The 27,228-nt window shown below is 40.4% G+C and overlaps 1 protein-coding gene across 6 annotated transcripts in view; it reads right to left on the reverse strand.

Moving 5' to 3' along the window:
• Nucleotides 1-24,660, reverse strand: part of OSBPL8 (oxysterol binding protein like 8) — a 71,414-nt gene extending 46,754 nt beyond the window's left edge. For 2 of the 6 annotated variants that reach the window (XM_035126750.2, XM_035126745.2), the window contains exons 1-4: nucleotides 9,852-9,939; nucleotides 6,987-7,043; nucleotides 5,791-5,827; nucleotides 6-143 (exon numbers count right to left, since the gene is read on the reverse strand). In XM_035126750.2, the coding sequence (XP_034982641.1) occupies nucleotides 6-96 (91 nt within the window). In that variant the 5' untranslated portion in view covers nucleotides 97-143; nucleotides 5,791-5,827; nucleotides 6,987-7,043; nucleotides 9,852-9,939. Of the gene's footprint in view, nucleotides 1-5; nucleotides 144-5,790; nucleotides 5,828-6,986; nucleotides 7,044-9,851; nucleotides 9,940-12,221; nucleotides 15,037-24,276 lie in introns of those variants that run through there. The other 4 variants (XM_035126743.2, XM_035126744.2, XM_035126748.2 and 1 more) reach the window with 4 other exon arrangements.
• Between the last annotated feature and the right edge of the window lie 2,568 nt (nucleotides 24,661-27,228).

Genomic DNA, 27,228 nt, shown 5'->3' on the forward strand with positions numbered 1-27,228 from the left:
CTTACCATGGCCATGGACTGTTCCTGGACTAAATGATGGCTGCTGTAGATCTTTGGTTGGAGTAAGATAGCCTTCTTTTCCTTGACGCTGGCTCATCTTTCCTGGACTCAGAACATGAGCTTCATCATTGTTTGTTACCACACCTGAAAAACAAAGAGGATTATTAATTAATTATTCACTGCACATGGTGTTTTACAGAGTACAGGTCCATGCCCAAGGAGAAACAAAGGAGGGAGGCAAAGCGAAAGCAGGGTATATAGGAAAGCAATATGCAGTTCTTCCAGTCATGTGTGCTTAGGCCAAGTTACAGTATGGCATGGGAATAAGAGGCTTACACCAATGGCTTCACCGAAATGGTGGGATTTGTGGGAGGATTTAAAGGAAAGTAAGAACGCACAGTTGTTCTGGGAAATGGTTGTAAATATGGGAGAAAAGGGTGGCATCTTTTGAGAAAGCAGGATTTCTTCAGGGGCTGGAGCTAGACGAGGTAAAATCATGGGCAGGGATGCATTGGCTATAAGAGCGGGAAGATCAGGGTGGACACATTAGTCCTCACAATGGACATGCTATTCCTCACTGCCTACAACATTTCATCAGTAAAGACATACAGTACAAATGTCTTCCAGTGTTACTAAGAGTAAAATGGGATTTGCTGCCCCATGTGGTCATCCCATGCCACTCTGATAACTTTAGAATATCATTTCAGGCACAGGTCTATGAACACAGCTGCTTCCCATTCCCGAGGTCTATAAAACTTCTTCAAAAATCAATTTCAGAATTTCTTTTGCGCAGCATTTTGAGTCCTACTTGTACTATTAATCACATCTTCCTATAATCTTTAAACCAAACATTCCCAATATTAAATTTCTAAAGCTAACAAATAGTGGTACCAACAAACTGGACAGATCCTTCCATGTTCAAAAAATGAAAAAGTTATGTCTTAGAGTTGTACACCTTTTAATTAACAGCTTAAGTAATACCCAACCTAACACCCATTCATAGATTCAATACCAAAAGAGTATAGCTTTTTTAGAGCATCAACTTCAAATCTAATAAAACGTACATGTTTATTTTTTAGATACTGCTTGCTGTCTTTTTGTTAATAAGAATTGCACGTTCTGATGTCATCTCATGTTGCTTCAAAGCCCCCACTTTTAAAATATTTCAATACTGCTACATTGCCCTCTAGAGACTTCACTATGAAAGTGCAAATTTCTTCCATTTTTCCACCAGTAGTGATTCTGTTCTGCTCTTGGAAAATATCAAACTCTCAATATTAAAATATTCACCATAAATTTATTGTGGTCAACAGACCAGAGATAAGACCAAAAATAAAGCCATACAATTTACCATACTCTTAAGCATAGGATAAAATGCAAGGCAGAAGCCTTGGTAAAGCAAATTCTAAGGGATATTTCTTTTCCAGACCTTTTGGCTTACTCATCCACAACCTGCTCATTTTGTTCCTTAGACTTTTTATTATTATGCTCCTTTTAAGTTAGCTGCTTATTTTAGGAGTATTTTAGGAGTATGCATGTATTTTGGCTTTTACACATAATAACCAAGAGGTAGAATCTGTGGAACATGTTCCTTTTCTTTTTGTAATGTTTATGCTGGAGCTTATTGGCAAATGATTGCCCAAACTGGCTGAACTACCTGTAAGGTCAGCTCCATTTTACATAAAATACTTGCTGGTATATAAAATCTCAAAGGCTTCAGCTATATAGGTATACAACCATACAGACTGGATCAGGCATCCCCAAACTTCGGCCCTCCAGATTTTTGGACTACAATTCCCATCTTCCCTGACCACTGGTCCTGTTAGCCAAGGATCATGGGAGTTGTAGGCCAAAACATCTGGAGGACCGCAGTTTGGGGATGCCTGGACTGGATCCTCCCAAGCACACCAAATTAAATGACTCCAACATACAGCTGTGCAACACACATAGGCATGAAAGCATCCTAGTTCTCAATGAGTTGGTAGAATGTCTGAGATGTACCACTTCCAAGTGGAAACTTGCATGTTGAATATTTTAGGATGCAAGTAAATCCTATCCACATAGAAAAGCAGGAATCAGGGAGAAAGTTGCATGGGGTATTAAATATTTTTCAGATGGAGGAACATTCAATTCTGCAATTCCCCACATGCACTTAGAAGCAGAACATCTCAGAGATTCGACCCCCTCAATGATAATTAGGGCGTAATTACCAAGACTACTCTACTGTAGAGAAGATCCTGACATGACAGGTTAAGCCACTGATTTATCTGCAAAATTTAAAAATTTAAAAAAGAATCCTCAGATCTCCCTTTGCCAGAACCTCCTATTCTTCCTGGAGATTCAGCAAAATCTCGTTTTCCTCAGCCTCTTTTACACACAGCAACCACCTATCCTTTGCTTCCCACTCAATTCAACCTCTTTCCTTTGGGAAAGCAGGGGGTCAGTAGAGATTTATCTTGCCTAGGTTGACTTGAGCTGGTCATGCATAGCATACTAAACTACCCAACCCTGTCCCAGTTACAAACATAGCAATATAAACCCACTGCATCCCCTAGTGGCAGTTGTCACTCTGTATATATGACACAAACTACACTTTTCTTCATTGATTCAACGTAGCAAGTGAAAAACATTATAACACCACACAAGACTTTAGGGAAGGGAAATGAATTAAAATATATACAGTATTTGATTTTTCATTCTGAACTTTGAAAGGCTTGCATCCCACCCCCCTCCCCGAATCCTCCATTTCAAATTACATATGGGTAATATGAGTCATGTTGATTTTTATAAAGGAACAGAATTTGTGGTTTTAATATATTGCCTCACACCTTAATTACAGAATGACTCCCATGGCTCCATAATATAGTCCTAATGTGGGCAGTAATTATAATAAGAAATACACCTAGTTTGGTCTCATACTTAAAAGGAGAAGGCTTAGCCCACTAGAAGTATTAGGTATCTAGTTATGAGGTAAAGTCTTAGATGGGAGTTCCTTCGGAGATGATATTATGCAACCATAAAAGTTTTTAGTTGCTTGAAGCCCACTTGCATTCAAAGAACAAGTGAGCTGAGCTACCGCATTGGTGGGAAACTGTGGCCTTCAGATGTTGCTAGACCAGGGGTGGCCAACTTCCAAGAGACAGCGATCTACTCACAGAGTTAAAAACTGGAAGTGATCTACCCCCTTTTTGGGGTTCAGGTCAAAGTTGTTGAGGTTTTTTTTAAGGTGGAAAGCCCTGTTTTGGGGGGTTCACATAAAAGTTGTTGAGCTTCTTTAGGGAAGAAAGCGATGTTGAGCTTTTTTATTTGAAAAGAAAGCCCTGTTTTTTGTGGTTCAGGTCATTTTAGGGGTGCAGGGCAAAGATGTTGAGCTTTTTTTAGGGCAGCCAAAGTTTTTTAGCTTCTTTGGGCGGGAGCCACTGATCTACCGGTGATCTACCACAGACGTCCAGTGATCTACTGGTAGATCACGATCTACCTGTTGGACACGCCTGTGCTGGACTATACAACTGCCATCATACCTGACCACTGGCCATGCTTGCTGGGGTTGATGGGAGTTGGTGTTTAACAGGTTCCCCATTCCTTGGGGTACAATCTGCTAGGCAAGGAAGGGAAATCCTCTTCTCGACTTGCAGTCACACACACTGAATGTGGATACTGATAAGAGATCCCAGACACTAACATAAACCAGAAAAATAGGAATCCAAACTCTCACCCCTCACTTCCAGTAACATGATTTACTGAAGAGGCACCTTTCAGTGAAGGTGGAACTTCCAGGTGAGACAGAACTGCTGCTCCTATATAGGGCTCAGTCTAAGACTAACTGCTGCTGAAACAACATCTGAGCAGGGGCAAACTTTGAAAATATGGCACCCTATGCAAGGCTAAAATTTGTGGATCCGCCCCCCCCTACCCAGTTGTGACTAGACACTATCCAATAGGAGCCCCACAAAGCACTTATGACTGCATTCCATTTAGCACTTCCCTGGCAATCTCAACTGAGAAGCTGGGATTGGGTGAGAACAAGTGACAAAATATTGGTGTTTGAATGTTGAGTAAATACAACGTTCATACAGCAGAAATTCAGTTAAGAGCAGATATATTGATTGCCGCAACTACGGTATACACTTTGCTTTTTTAAAATGAATACAGAGTGCCTAAACTGTTTAAGAAGTACAAATTCAAAACAGAAATTCAAACAATGGAACTAGTTGTGTGGAACTTTGGATCTCAGTCTCTACATATGATGTCTCAAGACTTTTCCAGTACAAAAAGGAGCTTGCCAACTTTGCTCACCATAGTAGTGTGTTACAATTAGTTAAGAGAAAAGCTCTTCAACAGAATGGTGTCAGCTATCTGAGAAGGCTTTAGCAGGCAGTTCCTTTTAATTGTATTCCAACAGTAGTGCTAAATATTGCTTATTTATAGTCCCAAGAGAAACATTTGATAGCTGCCTATATATTTTTCATTTATCTCTCCAATATTGGGTTATATCCCCAGCACAGACCACCCACAATTTTGGGCAGGAAACTACCAAGAACCCCTGGTCTGGAACAGGAACATGGTACTGAATCAAGGCCTCTCAGCTGCTTTCTCTTCAAAATAGGAGCAACAGTTATAATGCACACTTTTAAAAAGGCTTAAATCAAGTAACACACTGTTTAGCCCCAAAATAATGCCAGGATGCTTTGCTTTACACAGTAATCCAATTAGAGCTTACCAGGACTGCATAGGCTCCTGGAAAGGAGCTCATCCCTCTCCAGTCCTTGTTTATTCCCACATTGCACTGAGCTAATCCATGGTTTGGCAAAGTGTGGTGTTCAAACCTGGGCTCACAGTTAACCTCTCATTTTGTTAATTTTGAGTTGCAGACAAGAATAAACCCTGGCTGCAGCTCGTGGCTAGTTAGGAGAAAACTTCGCCACACACTAGGGTTTCGGTGGCATGCTAAACATGGGAATAAAAAAAGCTGGAAGAAGCAAAGCACCTGTGACTTCTTTTCCAAAAGCCTGTGCAGTCCCACAGCCATAGTTTGGCTTACTGGGTCATGTAAACTAGGCCAATGAAATTTTCTTCAGAACTATTGCATTATGCACATACAAACTTATGCAGATTTAAAGCAAAACTCAGATGATTAATTGAATAAGATTTCCTTCATCAAGCAACAGCACTGCTGTAATAAAATCAGAATACTGAGATATAGCCCCACAAGAGAACCTTAGTAAATTTAAATAGTTAATTAAACAAAAAATAGCTAAGATATTTAAGACAGCAAGTCAATATAGAACAACCCAATTCTGTGCTTTATCTATTTGCAAGATCTTTTATTTGTTTACTATCACTTGGATGGCTACTAGCTTCCACTTTGCTATTAAAACAGGGAGATTATCACCAACAGAACAAGGTTACTAGTCACTACAGTACAGACTAAATTATACTGGACTCTAATCAACAGAGCCATATATAGGTATTCCATTTTGAGAATGATTTAAATTTAGTATTCCAACTTTCAAAAAACCTAAGGCCCCTACTATTTTCACATTCTTCTTTGTGTATTTTCTTCACTCACAGCAGACCTAAGCTTGTGTGCATGTGCACACACGTGCTTGCACACAAATGCACAGTTTCTGTAGTTCAGCTATTCCACCTCCCGCTGCTACTTTGTGTCTGATCATTCTTTAAAAGCTCGGCACTTGACAGTGTTAGTCTAGTGGAAGAACCTAATCATGTCATGATCTGGGAACATGAGAATATAGCTCTTCACGTGTTGTAGCAGAAATCATTTACTTACTTGAGGATCCCTGGCAGTCTTTGATCTCATCATGATGCTTGAGGTGATGTGCAATTGAGTACGCAGAACAGCAGACAAAAGCAGCAAGGCCAAAAATGGAGAGGGGGAATACAGCAGAGGCAGCCACAATTAAAGGCAAGACAGAAAAAGGGAAACAGCATGTTAGTTTGAAACTAAAAATAAAAAATGCACATCAGTCCTGATTAATTTTCTTAAGAACAACACAGCACCAAAAAAAGAGAGATAAAACAAAGCACGTGTGCTTAGCAACAGGCCATTATTAGCTTTGCTACAGTTAATGAATGACTAATTTCTCCAGAAGTACAAATATTTTTCAAAATTATTTTTCATTTATCCAATCACATAAAGGAAGTTTAACTTTCATTCAATCTATTAATAGTAGAAAGTAGCAGCAGAACTGAAAATCAAGTCTTTACCTTCACTCGACAACAGCTAACTAAATTCTACAGTATAATATTACATCAAATATAGTGAGTTATAATGGAATCTTACTCTAATGAGGGAAATATGAGATTCATACAATATTGTCAAGTATATTATTAAAAATACAATTTCAACTAGGGATAATAATTTCTTCCAATAGCAAACTGAGATAGTTGAATGAATATCAATTTGGAAGCAAAACAGGGTAACCCAAAAATGGGGGTGAGGTGTGGGGGGGGGTAGTCCATAGGCAGCCTTGGGGAAGTGGGTGGGAAAAAAAGTTTGAGGAATAATAGGCAAGGTTAAAAAAATACTCCCTTCCTTGAACTACAGTGATAAGTCAAGGCCAACCCTAACATTAGGCAAAGTGAGGCAACTGCTCCAAGCAGCAGTAGTAGTAGTAGCAGCAGCAGCAGCAGCAGCACCACCACCACCACCACCACCACCAAATGTTCTTTCTGAGCAACTCCCATTTCCATTTGTTGCTACACAACCTCTCCTGGGTACCTCTAAACTGGCATGTTGTCTGCTATATAGTCTAAACTTGATTCGTACCTACCTAAATAAGCAACTGTCTAAATAGTTGCATGGCTGAATATTTACTTGATCTTTGAAGCAACCAATGAACATCACTATGACATTAATGTTAAATACAATAATAGTAGTAGTAGTAGTAGTAGTAGTAGTAGTAATATTCAATATGCATCTGAAATTCATTATGCTTAAACTATGGTGTTAACTAAAAACCTTACCTCAAATCTATTAAAATACTTCCTTCTCTGTTTAAAGATTCCTGTCTGTTATCTCTACTAAAGGAAAAGAAAATGTACCATATTAAATCAAGTTGGGGGGGGGGGTTAGCATAGCTCAGTGGTAGACTAGGTGCTTTGGTCTCAGGATCAATCCCTAAAAACTCCAGATAGGGATGAGAAACATCTCTGTCTGGAATCCTAGAAAGCTATTATCAGTCAGTGCAGACAATAGTGAGCTAGATCAGGGGTAGCCTTCAAGTTGTTGGTGAGGGCTTGGGGGAGTGGGGAGTTGTAATTCAACATCTAAAGGACACCACACTGGTTACTCCTGAGCTAGGTGGTTCTTAGGCTGTATAAGGCTGCTTCCCATGTTTGAAAAACTGATCATGACCCGCTTTGAAGTGGGTCAAACTAGCAACACTTTTGCTAAGAAAAGTAGGAAGATCTGCACACAGTCAAAAATAAAAAATAATGATCAGGACTGTGTCCCGTATTGCAAATAAAAGGTTATAAGCAAGTTCAGTATCTGAAAAATTTGAAAAACAACTCGCTACAAGAGAACTTTTGCCTTGCACTGGTGGTAACATAAATAATACGTTCAAGATTATGGAATATGTTTGCCCTGATAATGTTATGGAGGCACTTTGGGACTGTTTGAAGTTAGCATAACACATCTGAACGCAATGCTACACATTTTAACAGACTTTTATTTTACAGTTATAGATTTAAATAATAATAATGGTAAGTCAAACTGTCATGAAACAATAGATTGAGTGTTGCAAATCAACTAGAATAATCACTTGCTAAATGAATGTCTTCCTAGCTCATTGTGAAAACTACATGTCATCTCTCATGCAACACTTTGAAGGAAAGAGGAGGAGAAAGACAGAAATAGCATTTTAAGCATAAATGACTCAGATGAGTCTTACAACAGAGCATCTACATTATCAGTACTTACATGATAAAATAGAGCAGAGGATAGTCTAGCCACTAAGACCTCCACAAGCCTGTACAACTGAGCAAATGCCAACAAGAGAAGCACTGAAATGGGAAAGCTGAGTGAAGCAGATAAAAGCTGATCGTCCAAGATTATTGTAATGGCCAGTATGTAAATATTTCAGCACTGCATAGCTAATCACTTTCAAGGAGCTCCTAAGCTCCTAAGCAACAGGCTAACACACAAGTTTACTGAGGTCTGCTACTGCTATATTGTATTCGTGGAAAAAAATCCTATATACTGTACAGCCTCAAACTAATTAAAAGAGCTAAACTACAATTTGACATATAAAAATCTCAGTTCATATTATGTAGGAAATAAGCAAGAATTTAGTTTTTCAAACTCTTACAATGTGGCAGTTTACTTGTTGAATAAATCAATTTATATAGAAGAAAAGGACTTATTCAAAAACTGGGATTCAACACTTTCTATCATGTTGCTTACCTAAGTAGAGATTTAGTTATTTCTTTCACTTGTTCATTTAAAGATTTGAAGCTTTAAATTTACAAGTACAGTGGTACCTCGGTTTATGAACACAATTGGTTCCGGAAGTCTGTTCATAAACTGAAGCGTTCATAAACTGAAGCGAACTTTCCCATTGAAAGTAATGGAAAGTGGATTAATCCGTTCCAGACGGTCCGCGGAGTAACTGTTCATAAACTGAAGCGAACTTTTCCATTGAAAGTAATGGAAAGTGGATTAATCCGTTCCAGACGGGTCCGCGAAGTACTTAAACTGAAGCGTTCATAAACTGAAACATGGGTGTAATTGGTTCCGGAAGTCTGTTCATAAACTGAAGCGTTCATAAACTGAAGCGAACTTTCCCATTAAAAGTAATGGGAAATTAATCCGTTCCAGATGGGTCCGCGGCGTTCATAAACCGAAAATTCATAAACCGAGGTGTTCATAAACCGAGGTTCCACTGTATATTCCAATTTGATTGTGTTATCTCACAGTCTTACTTCCACATAGTTCAGGAAAAGCAGCCCAATTTTCAGAATGGCGTTTTGTTTAACACTGAGATCTTCTATGCTGCTTCTATGCTTTTTCTGTTCTAATAATATTCCAAATCTTTGCAAACTACCACATGATGGCGGTTGCTTTCACAGTTCTTTATCTACCACTACAATTTCCTGTTGCAGTTGCTATATATTCTGCTTCTTGTGTAATCCTGTTATTTCTTATTTCCTACCACGTTCAACATGAGTTCTCTACTGGACAGTTTAAACCAGCTGTCACCAACCTGGTGCCCTCCAGAAGTTTGGGGGTACAGCTCCTGCCAGCCCAGCCATGCTGATGAGAGTTTTAGTCCAAGAGATCTGGAGGGTACCAGGTTCGTGACGGCTGGTTTAAATTAAATCGGAAGTGTGAAAGGGAAAAAGCAAGCAAACTGCAAGAGTTTATAAAAAGTATATTTGATATTCAATATGTTGGGAAGTTTTTACATTGTAGACACACAAGTTGTGAAACACTGGAAGGTTCTACTCTATACTTTCTACTAAAATTCATCTGCATTTGTGGTTTAAATTGCTACCAAAAGAACAAAACCATCAAAGCATTTCCCTCTTTTTTTCTTTTTTGAGGGTAGGGAATTCTGATGATGATATGTGCTCAAACCTCAAGTAACTCTCTTTTACACACTTTCCCAGTGGGGAAATTTTTTGATGTTTATTGTAAAAGGGAAGGGGCACTCCTATTCCCACTTACCTGAGATTAAGTCCCCCTGAACTCAATGGAATTACTTCTGAGTAGACATGTTTAGGATTGCAATATTACAGTAGTTGGTTGTGAAGCTACATGGCTGTCTGAGGAAATGCCCTTTCTTTAGGATTTTACCACTGTCAGTCACTATGTACAAATTTACTTACCGAAGTTCTATCCGGCTCCCCTTCAAAGCTAGTTGTCTCCATAATGAAGCAGAACTTGTCTTTCACTTAAAGTCCTTCCATTCTGTATCTATCAAGAAAAAACACACCTAAAATTAACTGTGAATATAGGTAACATATTGCAACTGAACGAATTACCTTTGATGAGTAACACAGCAGGACACATTGTTCACCACCAATACAATTTATTTCTAAAAATAAATAAGCAGTATTTGTAGATTATATACTGCTGACTTTGTTAGAAAATAAAGAAAAGGTAGATAGGTGAGCAAATTTTGTGCTCCAAAGTATTTACACAAAAGCTAACTGGATACAGATCACTATTCAGTAATAGGCTTTGTGAAGATGACTTGACTCCCAATTTAAATCAGTAAGTTGATGAAAATAAGCTGATGATACAATGAACTAGCTAGAATCAATTTCAGAATTCTTTGTAGTTCAGTGGTTGTCAAAGTGTGTGGCAAGCCACACTGGTGTGCCAGGAGAGGATAGCAAGCGTGGCAGGAAAATTCAAGGACAATCGAAGAAATATTTAAACATTTCAGTGTAATATAGCATATAGTATCAAAATAGTTGTTGTTTTTTAATTTGCAGAATATGGATAGATATGTTTTCAAAATGACCGCAAGAACATCAAGTGTAGGACGGCCATATATTTGGGATTCATCCTCCGAAAATAGCATCCTGGTGGATTTTTCAGAAAGCGATTAAAATGTCCAGGAAAATCTGGGTGTATGGAAGCCCTTTTTTTCGTTTTTCTTTTTTGGTGAATTTCCTAAAATATAACTCAAAAAAACCTCAGCAACTTTTGTGTCTGAATTTTAACTTTTTGAAATATGGCAATGCTAATCAAGTGATACTACAAGCTCACATGTCTCACCGAGTTTGTATAAATAAGGTACATATGTAAGAGGCTCGTTTATCATTATATTTTGGGAATGATTCATGCTTTATACTTCCTGGGTGTCCAGGATCATATTACAAAGTAATTGTGTCCCGTGTTATAAATCAAGCACTGTTAGGAGCCGTTTCTATTTGCTTTCCAATGTATCCATAAAAAAAAAAAGTTTGCACAAGCAAATATTTTTTCTGAAAGTGTGGCCCAGAGAAAAAAGTCTGAAAACCACTATTATAGTTGATGTTTTTAGCTTTTGGGAAATCATGAAAGGACTTCCCCTCAAGAAGTTATAGGAGCAAAAACTGGGGGAAACATAGAAAGCAGTTTTGAGCGTAATTGGTGCACTGGGAAGTTGGGGGTTACAACTGAGGAAGGAAAGGTCAACCCTACTTCATCTAATGCAATCTCCATGAAAATAACACAGCCCTCCAGCAATAATGTTTTTAAAAAAGCTAAAGCTCCAAGTGGTGTGTTAAGTGAAAGAGAGGAGGGGTGAATGGGTGCTATGTGTAGGGTTGTATGAATGCATGTGTGTGTACAAGAGAGGGAATTGGGTTCATCTAAAACAGGCATGTGGCCCCCATAAGGTTAGCTATAAGGGGATGTGGCCCTCAGGATGAAAAAGGTTTCCCATACCTACTGTAACCAATTTGCATATAAATCCCTTCTGTTAAAGAAGTTTCTAAGTACCATTTCATCATCATTATCAATGCCAATTAAATTCCCACAATCCTGTGTATGCCATCCTCAACAAGTGGTCTACAGTATCTGCAGCCATGATGTGAACTGCTTGCAGAAATTGTTGTTTCCACTAAATTACAGTATCTGTAATGAATATAAACGGTACTATCCAATAGTACTGAAAGCACAACACACAGAAATGTTTTGCCATTGTACAAGAACTACTGACAGTGACTAGTGCTGGAAAGTTTATAAATCCACCCCTCCCCTATAAAAGAAGCCAAAATAATTTTGTTACTGATGTTAGCAACAACAGAAATGCCATAACAGAAATAAGATTCTTTAAATCCTTAAGATCAAAGAAGTAAGATGGTAAAAGAAACACATCCCAGCAGGAAACGTTTCTTTCACTCTCTCTAATAACACACAAACTTTAGATAGATAGATAGATAGATAGATAGATAGATAGATAGATAGATAGATAGATAGATAGATAGAGTTGTCAAAAGCCTATTTGCATCAATGTATTTAAGCAATGCCAGGACAAAAACAAATCAATAAAAATCTACGCAACTAACAACCCAACCATAATCATATTTACTCTGAAGTATTTTACTTCCGAAGTGCCAGTGCACATAGCATTGCAGATCAAGGTCTAGTTGCAGTATAAAGATCCCACCCCAATGAACCACTGTTTATCAATTCAGGAACAAGCCTTGTATCTTTCCAGTTATTCCTTCCCACCTTCCATCATACACTCAACATTAAGGTACCTGGTTTGTAAAGCCAGTTTCTTGTGTTGTCTGAACCATGAAACAGTAGTTTTAAGGCTTGCTCCAAATCAAGACCTGAAAGTAGAATCAGATCCTGGTTTGAAATGAGTTTTTTGAGTTCAAACCTCCTAGAAAACTGTATTAAAGAAACCAGGAAAATTCCATCAAAGGTGGACACACAAAGGGAGAGGGAAGGGTTAGGAAAAACATGTGAACACTATCATTATCAGATGAATATACTAATGTCTGCACTGGGCCTAAAGAAAACTTCAGCTGAATTTAACTTTCAGAGGTAATGCCTCATACTTATTGCACAGAACAGGCATAGCCATGATTATTTTGTTCCGAACAGCAGTGGAGGCCATGGTAATGTTAGCAATTCCCCCACCCCACCCAACAATGTGTTATGCTACAAGTTCGTGCATCCATGCATTTTGCTGTAACTCCACCACAGTTCAACCACAGGATCTACCCCAATAGGTTATCTATGTAAAAAAGAAGAAGAATGGGATGGATTTGATATTGCCTTCTGGAACATATCAAACCTATATGGCCACCAAAATGAAATTTGGATTAAAATATAAATACTAAAATAGAATGGTCAAATTTCATGTTATTTCAAAGTTTTAAAGTTTAGTCATTTGCTTAGGACAAAGGACTTACACATTTGGGGACAGCAAAGGGTAGGGATTCATTGGTTTATTCCAGCCTCACATTTAAACCACAAAATCTAGACAAAATATGTATTTTAAAATGTATTTAATCTCAATGCATGCATGCTAAACATATTTTACAGTGGTACCTCGGTTTATGAACACAATTGGTTCCGGAAGTCTGTTCATAAACTGAAGCGAACTTTCCCATTCAAAGTAATGGAAAGTGGATTAATTTGTTCCAGATGGTCCGCGGAGTACTTAAACTGAAGCATTCATAAACTGAAGCAAACTTTCCCATTGAAAGTAATGGAAAGTGGATTAATCCGTTCCAGACGGGTCCGCGGAGTACTCAACCTGAAGCGTACTTAACCCAAAGCATGGATGTAATTGGTTCCGGAAGTCTGTTCATAAACTGAAGCGTTCATAAAGAAGCGAACTTTCCAATTGAAAGTAACGGAAAGTGAATTAATCCATTCCAGATGGGTCCGCGGCGTTCGTAAACCGAAAATTCGTAAACCGAGGTGTTCATAAACTGAGGTTCCACTGTATATTAAAATATGCATTTATAAAAGATTTTTACACTTTAAAGCTGAGAACTGTATCACAAAATTTTAAGAAATGCAAAATCTGAAGATACTTATATTCCAATCAGTGTATAATTCCAGGAGCTGTGATTTAAGTCAGTTTGCTTAAAATGTGAGTCAAACGAAGTCTCCACCATCCCCAGCAAAGGACTTCAAAATAGTCACTGCTTGGTCATGTAACATATATTTCTTCTCCAATCAGTTACAGAGAGAAGATTCTGCAGGCAAAAATTTTGGCTGTATATTCTAAAAATAAAGACAATTCTAAACAATGATAAATGCTCTCTTAGCCAAATATATTTATGCTTAACTTCACTTAGGCAGAAATGTAAAATTCAAATTTATAAATGGAGAAAAAATACTACACTTGCTCATCCAACAGATGGGCATTTACAAGTATTTTCCACATTCAGCAATTAAGGCTTAAGTGAGAGGAAAATGAAGTAACACCTCCAACGCTTTCAACATGCAACTGCCACCTATTTCTATATACTGTTTATAATTAACCTGTATAATCATTCAGTCCCAAAACATGAAAATGCAAATTGTCATATTGTATCTTCAGAAGCAGAGGAACAGATATTTGAATTCTTTCCCTATGCATCCCATACCTAACCATTAGGCAAATTCCTAACACCATAGTAAAAACACCTTTTGTCAACCAGAGGTTGCAATATGTAGTAATATGTATTTACTGTGAATCCCGTGGCTTACCACATTTATAAAACTTGCATGGTCACTTATCCATTTAGAACTACGGAAGTCTGCAAAATTACAATGTTTTTCATTCACTCAGATGAGACGTATAAGCTCATTTACTCAGAGTAGTTTTCAAGCAAAAGTTGCTTCTCTATTCACAATCTTCCATTTTTAAAATGTTTTTTATTGAGCTTTTAAACAGCACATATGAAAAACAGAAATCTAAAAATGATATCCAACAGTCTCAAACGCAGGAAAGTTATCATAATATAACCTTCCCTGTTACCTGGCAATAATGTTACTTCCCTTTCCTTAAGAATACTTCCAAATATTTCTGCTCACCTCCAGGCAGCACTGAGGGCAGCACAAGGACTTGAGGAGGGGGTCAAATTTAGGCCTCACCCATCCTTCACCCCCGCAACAAGTCAGTGTGTGGCCCATGAATTCTGTGTCAAAGTACTCTTACAGTCCACTTCGTATGAAAAGTTGAGCCAACCTGATATAGATAATTCAGAAATAAGCAGTTCTAGTGGTCAAATAATTTCAGCAGAGAAGACATGGCTGCTTGTTTTTCTGACTGCTATAGTTTATTTAAAGTCAGTCCTTATGGGCTTCAAAATGGCCCAAGGAACTACAATGAGCAAGCTTGATTTGAGTGCTGCAAACAAGTTAAATACATGATTAAACATGGTGTCTTTGAAGTCGTACCCCACAAATCCATTCAAACTGTTATAATGGAAGCAGTAACAATGTGGGTAAACGTGGGAAAGTCAGAAAGTAATTATTTCTGACAAAACTGCTCCTACATTGTGACTATAGTATGCAGCATAGCTTCCACTGCATTTTCAACACAAATAACTGCTGAAATATTAGATGTTAAAGCTTTCACACAATCACAGATCAAAGTCAGCAATGCGTTATAAATGAGCAATTCAATTTATTACTGTAATTAATGAAAAAATATTACTGAAAAAAATCTATCAAGAAGAAGGTAAGACTATAAACAGGAACTAGCTTTAAGGAAGATAATATTACCAATAAACGATATCACCCCTTTGGATAAACTACATAAACTACTGGAAAGGCTTATAATTAGGGTAGCCCTGTTACAGCCTTGGGCTTCTTTGGAATTACTGAAAATCAAGCTTTCCAGCTTATCGAGACAAATAAAGTGGTAAGAATGAGAGGCTGTCATGTGTTAATTGGGCAATGAATCAGAGTACCAAATCACAGAGATACTTGTGACAAAAATGTTAAGCAGTCATTCCAAAAAAGGCATCCCATATACTATGTGCAAACAAGTACAGTACTTTGTATATATGTCACCCATTCAGGATACCCCATTTCTAGGAGCTCTATTACCCTCTCATGAAGGTGGAGAGCAGAATTCCTATGCTCATAAAGATGATCACTTAGCAACCAAGTAGCAAAGGGAAATTCCAGGAGGACATTTACATCTCCTTTGCCAAACAGTAAACTGACTCTTCATAACAATTCTGGCATGCGGCAGCTCCCACAATAAGCTGAGAGACCATGAGGCTTGTAGCAATATGCAGCTTTTATTTTCAGGCCAAATCATTTAGCAGATAAATGTTTGAACAGAAAAGAGACAATGCCAAACTTAATGTCTCAGGATTGCTCAGCCGCATAGCACACTGCTTTGACTCCCATAGCTCATGAACATAAGCTTTGAGCGTTGTTGTTTTTAAATACAATCAAACAGTATATAATTTTTGTGAACCAGATAATAGGTTTTACCCCATTTAGCAGCCATTTTGCTTGGGTTAAACAAAAATGAGTTCCTCTCATATTTCAGAGTTCAGGGCAAATCACACTGCTTTTTACTCTTCACCATACAGAGATACTATGGGACGCAGGTGGCGCTGTGGTTTAAACCACTGGGCCTCTTGGGCTTGCTGATTGGAAGGTCAGCAGTTCGAATCCATGCGAGGGAGTGAGCTCCCATTGCTATGTCCCAGATTCTGCCAACCTAGCAGTTCAAAAGCACACCAGTGCAAGTAGATAAATAGGTACCACTGCAGCAGGAAGGCCGCTCCCTGCAAGGCCCTTTCCACCAGGCCTAGGGGGCAGGCCCCCCACCTACCAGCCCCACAAAAGAGGCTCCTCATGAGGCCAGAAGAACATCGCCCGGCTATTGTTTTATTGATTTAGTATGCTGTAAACTGCTTTGAGATTTTTATTAAAAATATAAAGTGGTATAGAAATTTAATAAAATAAAATAAGGTAAACGGCATTTCCATGTGCTTTAGCTTCCGTTGCGGTGTTCTGTTGCACCAGAAGCAGTTTAGTCAAACTGGCCACATGACCCGGAAAGCTGTCTGTGGAAAAACACTAGCCTGACAGCGGAGATTAGTGTCGCACCTCATAGTCACCTTTGGGTGGACGTAACTGTCCAGGGGTCCTTTACATTTACCTTACTATGGAGTACAGTCCAAGCTGTGGACATGATGAGCAGGCTACAAGAGATATAATGGCAACAAGATAGCACAAGAACAGCCTAAGTGAGTCTCCATTGTTTTTTATTGTATGCTGAAAAGTTTCACTAACAATAAAAAAAAACATGGAAGTCTCTTGCAGTGAACTGGAGACTTTCTGCAAAAAAGAAACAACCATACCTCTAGGCAGTTTATTGAGCAACCTGCGAACATTTTAGACAAATTCAAATAATCTGTATAACCTTTGATCCTGCTTGTTCCTGAAAAATACATAGCTGTGGGCAAACTAGTGAGCAACTCACAAATTCTTTCCTAGCAGAAACTGAATACCACTGACAAAATATTGTACTAGGTTAGTGAGGTCTTGACACAGCCTTTTTCTTAGCCATTGCAAAGATTTTAATAATAGATAAATAAAACCATCAGCAGATAGCAGAATTCTAAGAATTAAAGATTTTTAAAGATCAATATAAATAAAAGATCTTTAGTGCCAAAAGGGCATTAAATTTGACATCAGATTACCATCTCCAGGGAGAGAATGCCCCACACAGCACCTCTGCTGCAAAAGCCTTCAGATAAAGGGGAGGTGGGGAAAAGGACAGAGGAATTCATGTGTAGGATTAAGAGATCACTATTACTACAAATGCTACAAATTATAGATTCATTCTACTCTGCCTCAAATAATACACACCAAGATCCTTTAAATGGCCAGTAACCACTTTCTTTCACTTCTCTAACAAGTGGGCAAAGACAGTAAAATAAAAGAGTCAAGATGAAAACGAGAGAATGGAAATGAAACAAGAGCAGCTAACATATGCAGAACAAGACACCATCAGCAGAAACAGGATAGTAGGAAGCAAAAGGTAGTCACCACTGCCTTCAACTTTACAAATCCTTAGTCAACAACTAGCTTTATACAATTTTAAACAGAGGAACAGAACCACATAACAATGACTTTACTAGAAGGAGAACCTCCAAGACATACTTTTAAGATTGTCTAAAAGCTATTTGCTTTGGAGCACTTTTTCTGGAGTGAAGCCAATGGCGAACCTTGCCGCTTGGCTGCCCAGAGCGGCAAAGGCGGAGGCTCCCCTTGGGAGCGGGGTGTCACGACGCATGTGTCGTGACGTCACGACACATGCGTGGTCCGTCCAGGCTGGCGCTGCTGCTCCCGCGTAAAGTTCCGCGGGAGCAGCAGCGCCAGCCCAGCTGCCGCTCGCACACACCAGCCCGTAACGGGCTGACTGCGCATGTGCAGCATCCCAGCACGTATGGAGTGTACGGTGCGCGGGGGCGAGGAAGGGCGGCCCAAGTGGAGCCCCCCCCCCATAGTAGAGCCCGGGGCGGCCCGCCCCCACCTTGCTATGCTACTGAGTACAGCTATATATCCTGGTCCCCATCATTGGACTTGGAACTGTCACCACAAGCGGGTTATTTAAAGGTTTTATTTAGCAATTCAGTACAGCATACAAACTTAAGCCTTCAGGTTACAATGTCATAAAGCACAGAAGACCTCTAAGGTGCATGACTAGGTATTGCTAAGACGTTTATCCAACAAGTGACACATATCCTAGAGTCTGCTTATGCATGCATGGGCATGACTATTTGTGCAGCAAGCAGCCCAAGTCTGAAGACTGGCCAAGCAAATGGGCACGCCACTGAGCAGACTGGGCATGCAGCACTGGCTTGAGCCGGTGCTGATGCCCTTGAAGATGAAGACATCAAAGCTGGCTCACTATCCGTTTTCTACCCAAGTGCCTCTCTCAAAGCAGACAGCCATTCCCTAACAGGAAAAGGCTCTCAAGCCAGCTCACTTGCAAGTACTGAAGCCTTCAGGAGGCCCACAGGCAATTCACTTGAGCCCTCCTGTGGATCTGAACCTCTTCATCCCCCAACTTCCCCTGGACCACCCACTTCTTGGGTTCCTGAATCATCAATGCCCAACCCACTAGAGCCCTTGTCCAGATTGGATTCCTCCAGGTCCCTGAGCTTCTCCCTTTCCTCCTTTGAATGATACCACCCTCTCCAGTAATTCTCCAGGCAACTCACAACACCATATGGACTTGGGCATTCTTTGTGGTAGCTTACTCAATCGTGAGATCAACTTGCCTTACTTCTCTTACCTCTCAAAGTTTATAAAGCAAAATAAAAAATCAAGAAGGCTGTCAGCTGCTAAATTTTAATGAGTTTTATAGACAGCTAGTTCATTTTTACTTCTAACTGATTTAGTTTAGTTACTTTATTTTTATTTATTTGTATAAGCATTTCACTATTTTTGTAATCCACTGCAATAATATTCCATGTTAGTCAACATAATAAATAAAAACATAGGATGAGTCTATTAGCATAACATAAAATTATCTGTGTATATTGCAGCACATGCAGCTCCTCAAACTGCCACGTGCCTTTTTTCTGCTTTCCACACTTAAAACTAATGTTCTTAAACTGGCAACAAGCCTCCTTACTGCTAAATGAATCTGCAGTTTGAGCAACAGTGCTGCAGGATCTTTGCTAAGATATCATAGCAAGTGTAAATTTTTCTGAATAATCTATGCAAGTCAGCCAAGGCAACCATTTCCCAAATTATTTCCAAAGGCGGCAAAAGTAGAATAAGATCCTGAAGACCTGATAAATAGAGTAAAGTAAGTTTACAGACAGTCCTCAAAGCACTTGTACAGATAGAATCCCCAAAGGAAAAACCATTTGAGAATTGTAAGCATATGCTGAGAAATTTGAAACTTAATCAACACCTTTAAGGATGGGAGGAAAGTAGAGGAATACAAAATAATATTAAGACAAGGAATGAATGGTTCCAAAGGCACTAGAGAAAACTATTATACAAAAATATTATCTGAAAACCATAATATTTAGGGAATCAGGAGCAATGAAATGTTACATTTTACATCAGATAAGAATCTAATCTATGTAATTCAGTGAAAGGGTGTTTTTTTAGTGCATATGAATTGCACACTCTAGACGACTGAGCTGCAGTCTAAAATTAAACTAGCATATTGTTCTGTTGGCTGCTACAGATATTTGCACAGAAGTGGAACCAACCAATATTTGTTTTTGGTTTAGAGTTATGTTCTTCAGAGAGCCAAGATCCAGTTGCATCCTTTTGGGGATTCACAAAAATGCCAGCAAAGGAGATAAAGAAAACAAATCACTTGTAGTATGTGTGCAACATATGTGAAATGACTAGTTTTCATGAGATTTTTTAGGACTGAGGGCCCTTGAAAAAATGTAACAAAGTAAAATTACTCCACAGGAAACGAAAACAATGTTTGCAAAATTTCTAATGGAATTATAGTACCCCAGAAATCATTTTACAGTGAAAAAGATAAAAAAAAACCTGCATCTGTCAAGACTTCCAGATATATTAAAGGTAGTGTGTAATAGAAAAGCAAATGTCAGCAGTCAGACTTCCCAATCATAAGCTGATTCCAATATACTTGAAAAAGTAGAACTTGGAAAAAGGATACTGGATGTAGAGTCACAAATTAAATCATACTGAAACTGAATTTGTACAAGGAAATCCTGTCTGCTCTCAAATAGGAAAGAAAAACGTTTTTGCTACATGGGGGCAAAATCACTGAGATTTCTGAGAAAGGCAGTCCAGTGGGGAAAGATATACCTCAGAAAGACATCCAACAAAGAACAAAAAAATCTTTACTGGGGTATCCAACAGAGAAGCATATACAATCACTGTTACTAAAGAAATGAGGCAGCAGGGAGAATAGAAGAAATACAGTAAATGTGGGGCAAAGGAGATAAATACACATATTACTGAAGGACACATAGCTCATTCTGACAGTCAGCCCTCAAGCACCTGGGCCATCACAGAAACAGAACTATACACTTGCATGCACGCACTCAAAATCCTGTCTTTTGTACAATTATTTTTGAAGACAAGCACATATATTATAAACATCTATGCTGAAGTATTCTTCCACAGCTGTATGGTCTCTGTAGTTACAAAAAACAAAACAGACGAAGCAGTCTCCTTATTAAATTCAATAAACTTGTGTTGGCATGGAAATGTGCAAGTTTTTTAGTTACACAGAACCATGAAGCAGAAGTGATCTAGTTCACAAGTTCACAAAAATCAGGATTAAGGTTTTAATCACTTTAAACTGGCCTCTTCACAAAACAGTATTAGTTGACCAGACAAAAGAGATTTGTGTATGTAAATAAGCTCCATTTTTACAGCTCAATTCAGTGCTAGTATTTACCACTGAAACCCTAAACAGGGCCAAGATATTTGAAATACTCCCTTCTTCCATATGAACCTGCCTGTCGGATAAGATAATCCAAGACACTGCTGTATACCCTACCACCAACAAAGGGTTAGTTAGCAAAAATATTGTACAGGGCCTTTTCTGTGGCAGCACATTGCTATGGAATTCTCTTAATAGGAAGGTCAGACGGTCTCCATCACTGGCCCCATGACATGAGAACGGGCTATGTATTTTTTTATTCTACTTGCCTTTGGTTTTTTAATTTGAGACTGAAAGTTTAACTCTGGTCTTTCTGGTTTTTGATCTTCTAATCCTGATATTGTTTAAATTGGTTTTTATTTCATTTTAACTTTTGTAACCTGTCTTGGGGCCATTATTAGGGCAGAAAGGCGATATATCCTCAAATAAAATGTTTGTTGTTATATGCATCCCAGTTGTAACGGAAAAATTCACTGGATCATGGACACAATACAGTAATCAATGCTGTTTAATTTATAAAAGGTGAGCCAGTGGTAATGAGCCTCATTTCCAGAATCAAGCACGAGCAGTCAGCAATGTGGAAAATGGGATTTAAAAGGAGTAAAAATACTCCTTCCCTGCTGTCATCACTGCTGATAATTCTCTTTTCCCCACCCCTATTAAACTTCCTGTTGTCTTTCTCCTTTCATATGCCCCACTGCATTTTTTATGTTATTTTTTAACAGCTTGAGTATCCAAAAGCTAGGTTCTGGTGAGGTTCCCAAATAAAAGGCTATAAAACCCTTGCACTTGCAACCTACCTCAAGTTGGTGACACTGCCAGTAAAAACAGCCCTGCCTCTACAGATTCATGCAAACAGAGACCTGTTCATTGCCACGACAACTGGCAAATTATGTAGGCATGCATGCATCATGCTGGATTCACCACAAAAATATATCCTCCTGCACCTGCAGTGAGTGCAAAAGACATGTTGATGTTTGCTAGGATAGAGGCGGCATAAGCACAGGGGAGGTTATTTTAAACAGTCAAACCAGCTATAGAGTATTCTTAAACCTGGCTTGGTACTAAAAAATTGCCCAATCTTGCCAAACACAACTGCAGATCATATCCAGAAAGTCTAGCTGGTCCTCTGACCTTGCAACAACTCATCCTTTCCTCAGATGTTTTACAACTTATTTTTTCCATTATTTTCTGTAGCTGCAGAATTTCTGAATGGTGCAAGGATGCACCAAGAACAGAGGGAGAACTTCTATTGATTCAACTCTGTTTCTATGATATAACACCAATCACAAAATCTAAAGTGTGAACAAAATCATGGCCTATTTAGAAACATGTTGTTGGCATCTGTCTGTTTCCAGAGACAATAAAGTGCACCTCCGGGGTTGAAGTCAAACCGCTGCATTGGCAGCACCTGAGTGACCTCCCTAGGATGCAAGCCTGAGCAGTGTGTATGGGGGTCCTGGGCTGTCCAGAAGAAAATATCCCTCCTCTTGGCCTTGATGATGTGGTCCAAAGGGAAGGAAAGTAATACGTTTGGCACCAGCTTGGCTGCAGGAGTTGACAGAAGGAGGCGTACAAGGCACCATCCAATTGTCTTAGGGATTCCACTCCAGATTTGTGTAGGATTTACTCCTTAGCCTTTTCATCTCCCAAAGATATCCCGCAAAGCAGCAGACGTTTAGAATCATAGTTTTCCTTCTCTTAGATGGGTTACCTTCCAAGGTTGACAAGCCCCACCTGTCACTCACTTCCCTCTGCAGCACATGAAGAAACCGCTTTCTTGACCATTGGACCTGTTATTGGTCTCATCCTCTCAATCTGCTGGAGCCTATCTTTGAAAGCAGGGGAAGTCCCTAACTCACTGAGGGTTTGAAACACACCAGTTATACTCACCTGGTTTAGCAGGCCAGTAGAAGCTGTTCCCTGGGTGTGGTCACTGTCACACACTGACAGCTTCTAGGAGCCACAGGTGAGAACTGAGTGCAGGGTGGGGACAAAGGGCACAACGTGCCCCACTATAGCAGGCATCCCCAAACTGCAGCCCTCCAAATGTTTTGGCCTACAACTCCCATGATCCCTAGCTAACAGGACCAGTGGTCAGGGAAGATGGGAATTGTAGTCCAAAACATCTGGAGGGCCGGAGTTTGGGGGTGCCTGCATTAGAGGTAGTATTCCCCACCACAACACCCCATTATTACCCACAACACCCCATATACCCCTTCAGAAACAAACACTATATAAATTAGAGGGGTGTGCTGGCACAGAAATTTCATAGAACCAACTAGAAATTGCATTCATAATTATTTAAGAGCACATAATACATACTCAACTGCATAATAAATAACCTAGCTGCTGTCTAACACTCAGACTCCTAGTTACAGGTAGGTAGCCGTGTTGGTCTGACGTAGTCGAACCAAAATTTAAAAATTCCTTCCAGCAGCACCTTAAAGACCACCTAAGTTTTTATTTTGGTATGAGCTTTCGTGTACATGCACACTGTGCATGCACACGAAAGCTCATACCAAAATAAAAACTTAGTTGGTCTTTAAGGTGCTGCTGGAAGGAATTTTTAAATTTTGTTTCGACTCAGACTCCTAGTAAACAACTGACCAACCCACTTGCACAGGCTTGACTAATTGGAGGAAGAAAAGCAAGTACTGAAAAATCCATGTCAAGTTGTGGGACTGCCAATTATTGGCAATGACAACAACAAGGTAGGGTGTGATTACTTTGCAACTTATATGGCACCACCCTATCGCCTGGTTTTCTTGCTTAAGCCTCTTGCAGCACCTTCAATTCCCCTCCACCCACAAATTGGTTACATATATATCCCTTAGCAGCTCTGCAGAGAGGGGCAGGGTAACTGGCACCCTTAGTTATAGGTGGAGGAAGCCAAAGAAAAATTGCCTGATTGCCCTCTATTTACAGGAAGTTACAGGAAACTGAAAACACGTGTTATAAACTGAATATATCAACATGATGAATTCAAGTAGGGTAATGCACATTAAAATGTGCCTTGTCAGGAACCTTTATTCACCTGACCTATTGTTACAGAGATAAAACCCACGTGGGCAAGACCAGAGAGCAGATATAAGAATTAGGACTCACTCCCAGGGGTTGCCAGTTTCCATCGCTTCCACCCCCGCTCCCTTGGGCCACAACAGCTCTTTAACTTTTTTTTATGACAGCAGCACCGGCAGGAACGGAGTCCCCTCTCGCCTCCGTGGCTGCTGTCAAAACCCCCAGGGCTGGGAGACGTGCCCAAGGTCACGCCGCGCCGTGCCCAACCCGGGAACCCCCTCCTAGAGACGCTCCTCTGAATGCGCAGCCGCCCCACCGCCTTCCCCACCGCCGCGAATCCTCACTCTGGGCCAGCAAACGCCCAATGGGACAAGGGCGCCCCACGGCTCGCTAGGGCAACACCCCACCCCCGTCCTTCTTACCTCGGTTCCCAGGGGTCCTCGGGCGAAGGGGCGGAGTGACCCCCTCCGTCCCCCGGACCCGCCACCCCCGGAGAGAGGGGCCGGGCCAGAGCGACCAGAGATGGCTTGAGGAGGAGAAAAGCGGAACGTCGCTGAGGGGAGCGCTGCCTCTCCCCCCCCCCGCCCGCTTCACGCCGCCGCTCGAGCTGACTGAAGCCGGTCGGCCGCGCGCCCGCCTGCTCGCTCTTCTCCCCCTCCCTTCCTCACTCGTCCTCGCGGACTCGGTGCCGTTGCAGGTTCGGAGTCGCCGCTTGATTCTCTCATCAACGGCCGCCGCGCTCCCTCTCTATAGCTTCCTGCGCACAGACCCTGCTGTGGAAGGGGACCGGCGCGCGGCGGGCGGGAGCGGCGGGGGAGGAGGGAGCCTTTCGCGCGCAACCACGCCCTTCTTGGGGGTCACGTGATAGGGGATCCTGGGCACGGCGCTGAGGTAACTGGCGGAGACGCCGCCCTCTGGTTTTTTGTTTTGTTTTGTCTTTTTTTTTTAAAATCTTCTGGTTCTGCAGAGCTACATGCAGGCGAGCAGAAAGGCCTCGCGCTGTGGGCCCGCCCTTTTTGACTCCCGATGTCCCTGCGCAGAACAGCCTGGCGAGAGAATACGTACTTGGACCCAGTTCTCACGCATATACATACACACACACACACACACACACACACACACACACACACACACCTTTCCCCAGCTCAGGGCTTCGGGGGGTGGTGATGCTCAGGGCGCCACCATAGACAGAAAAGGCATTTTTTAAAGCTCTTGCTGCAGTCGTCGCAGCAGGACATTTAGCCCAGATCAGCACCCCCCCCCCCCGTCTCCCTCTCATCAGAGGATGGCAACCTCTGGAACGGCACTACTAGGTATTACTAGGGAAGATGTGGAATAAGCTAAAATAGTCGTTATCTTTTTTCCAAAAGTCCCCATTAGTTTTCTTCCATTAAAACAATGTTTTATGTAAGAGCTGTTGCTAAAAGCAAATTTTCGCTCATTCATCCGGGACCTGAAATTATGTTAACTCCTTAAAATTAGCAAGACACCTACCTGGCTCTGTAACTATCCAGCTACGGTAGCTGCTACTTCCTACCTATACATAGCAGAAATCATTATCGGAGTTCTTCGTGTTTGATCTTGCAGCCCCCTCCTGGGCCCCCGAAACTTCTTAAAACACTGCATCTTTCGGACAAGCCGCACTGATTTGGAAGCATACTCTTTGGATGCGTGATTCTCTACACTGCCCCCCACGCCTACTTTTATATCTAGCTTAATAGCTAAATATACTTGTGTAATGGGCATGGATGGCTTAGTGATGGCAGGTTAAGACTAAAAGCTTGAGAAGAGTTATGTGTGCTTAAGCCTATTGAGTTCAGGGGTTTTTGGCACACCTCTCTTGATAGGATAGGCTTGGACTGTACACTATAGTTGGTGACTGACTGATTGATGGTTGTTAGTTGCTAACTGGACACCCACCTACGGTACTGTGGTGTGGTCTGTAGAAATAAAGTTTCACAGTTTTCCTTCTTCGAGATGGGCTACCAAGTTGAGTTTTTGTAGAAGGTTTCCGGAAAGAGGTGGGGAGAGCTTCAAGAGAATGTTTGCTTTCTTACCACTGTTTTATTGGGCTAACTTATACTGCTGAGAGCAGCTATATGTACAGAATTAAAATACAGTATAGAGGCAAGGAAGTGCCACCAGATCGCAAAGCATGTAAGGTGAGTGGGTGTTTTTAGTGTTTCCACTAATATGTGAAGGGAAAGAATTAAGAAACTGCTCCTTCCCTGCTCACACGCACTAGCTTAAGTGAGGCTGGCTTTACATAACATGTAGAAGAGAGGCTGGATCTAAATGCAGTAGTATGTGGTGGTAAAATGAACTACCTTGCCAGGTTGCAGTTAGAGCAGCATCCCCAACCAGGCCCCCTCCAGATGTTTTGGACCACAACTGGCATCAGCCCCAGCCAGCATGGCTAATGGTCAGGGCAATGGAAATTGTCCAAAATATCTGGAGGATCCCTGTTGAATAAGGCTGAGATAGAAAATTACATCCTGGACACCTTAATAGGATGGGTTGTTACAGCTTTTACTGTGAACTAAAAGGTTGCTTGACACCTATAGACTCATAATTCAGAAAACTGTTCTGCGTTTTTGGCCTTTATAACAAGCTTTCCAGCTCAGCAACCTTTTCAGTAAGCATTTTTCTGTTTTTTTCTTTGTGATATGACTGCAGCACAAAGACTTCATTATCTGATTCTATTGTTTGTTTACATCACAGTTCTGTTCCTGGAAGACAGGTTTTGCTGTCAGTGTATTTTATTAATAATTCTTCCCTTAAAACAAACCTCTATAAATAAAACTCCTACATAAAAGAAATCTTACCAAGAGTCAAACATTAAATGCTCTCCAAGTGTAAGATTTCAATAGATTTGCTAACTCCCTATCTTTACAGGTAGGTAGCCGTGTTGGTCTGACGTAGTCGAAACAAAATTAAAAAATTCCTTCCAGCATGCACACACAAGCTCATAGCATAGCTGCCAAGTTTTCCCTTTTCTCGCGAGGAAGCCTATTCAGCATAAGGGGAAATCCCTTTAAAAAAGGGATAACTTGGCAGCTATGGCTCATACCAATGACAAACTTAGTTGGTCTCACGCAACACAGAGGTGATATTTGGAACTTATACAGTATTTGGTGATTTTTTTGTTTTTGCGACTTATTTGGTGATTTTGTTTTTTCAACTTTTTCCGGTTTATTTGTTTTTGTGACTGTGTGGAACCCAGTTCAGGTACTGTATTTTCAGAAGCACTCTTGCAATTTGATTTTGTGACTGTGCGGAAATGGATAAAAGCTGCAAAGCCAAGAGAACCATTAACAGAACAACAAGTCCATGGGCTTGTAAGTGAGTAGTGATGATGTGGAGGAGTTGGTGGA

The sequence above is a fragment of the Zootoca vivipara genome, chromosome 10, assembly GCF_963506605.1.
Source record: "Zootoca vivipara chromosome 10, rZooViv1.1, whole genome shotgun sequence".
NCBI classification, from domain to species: domain Eukaryota; kingdom Metazoa; phylum Chordata; class Lepidosauria; order Squamata; family Lacertidae; genus Zootoca; species Zootoca vivipara.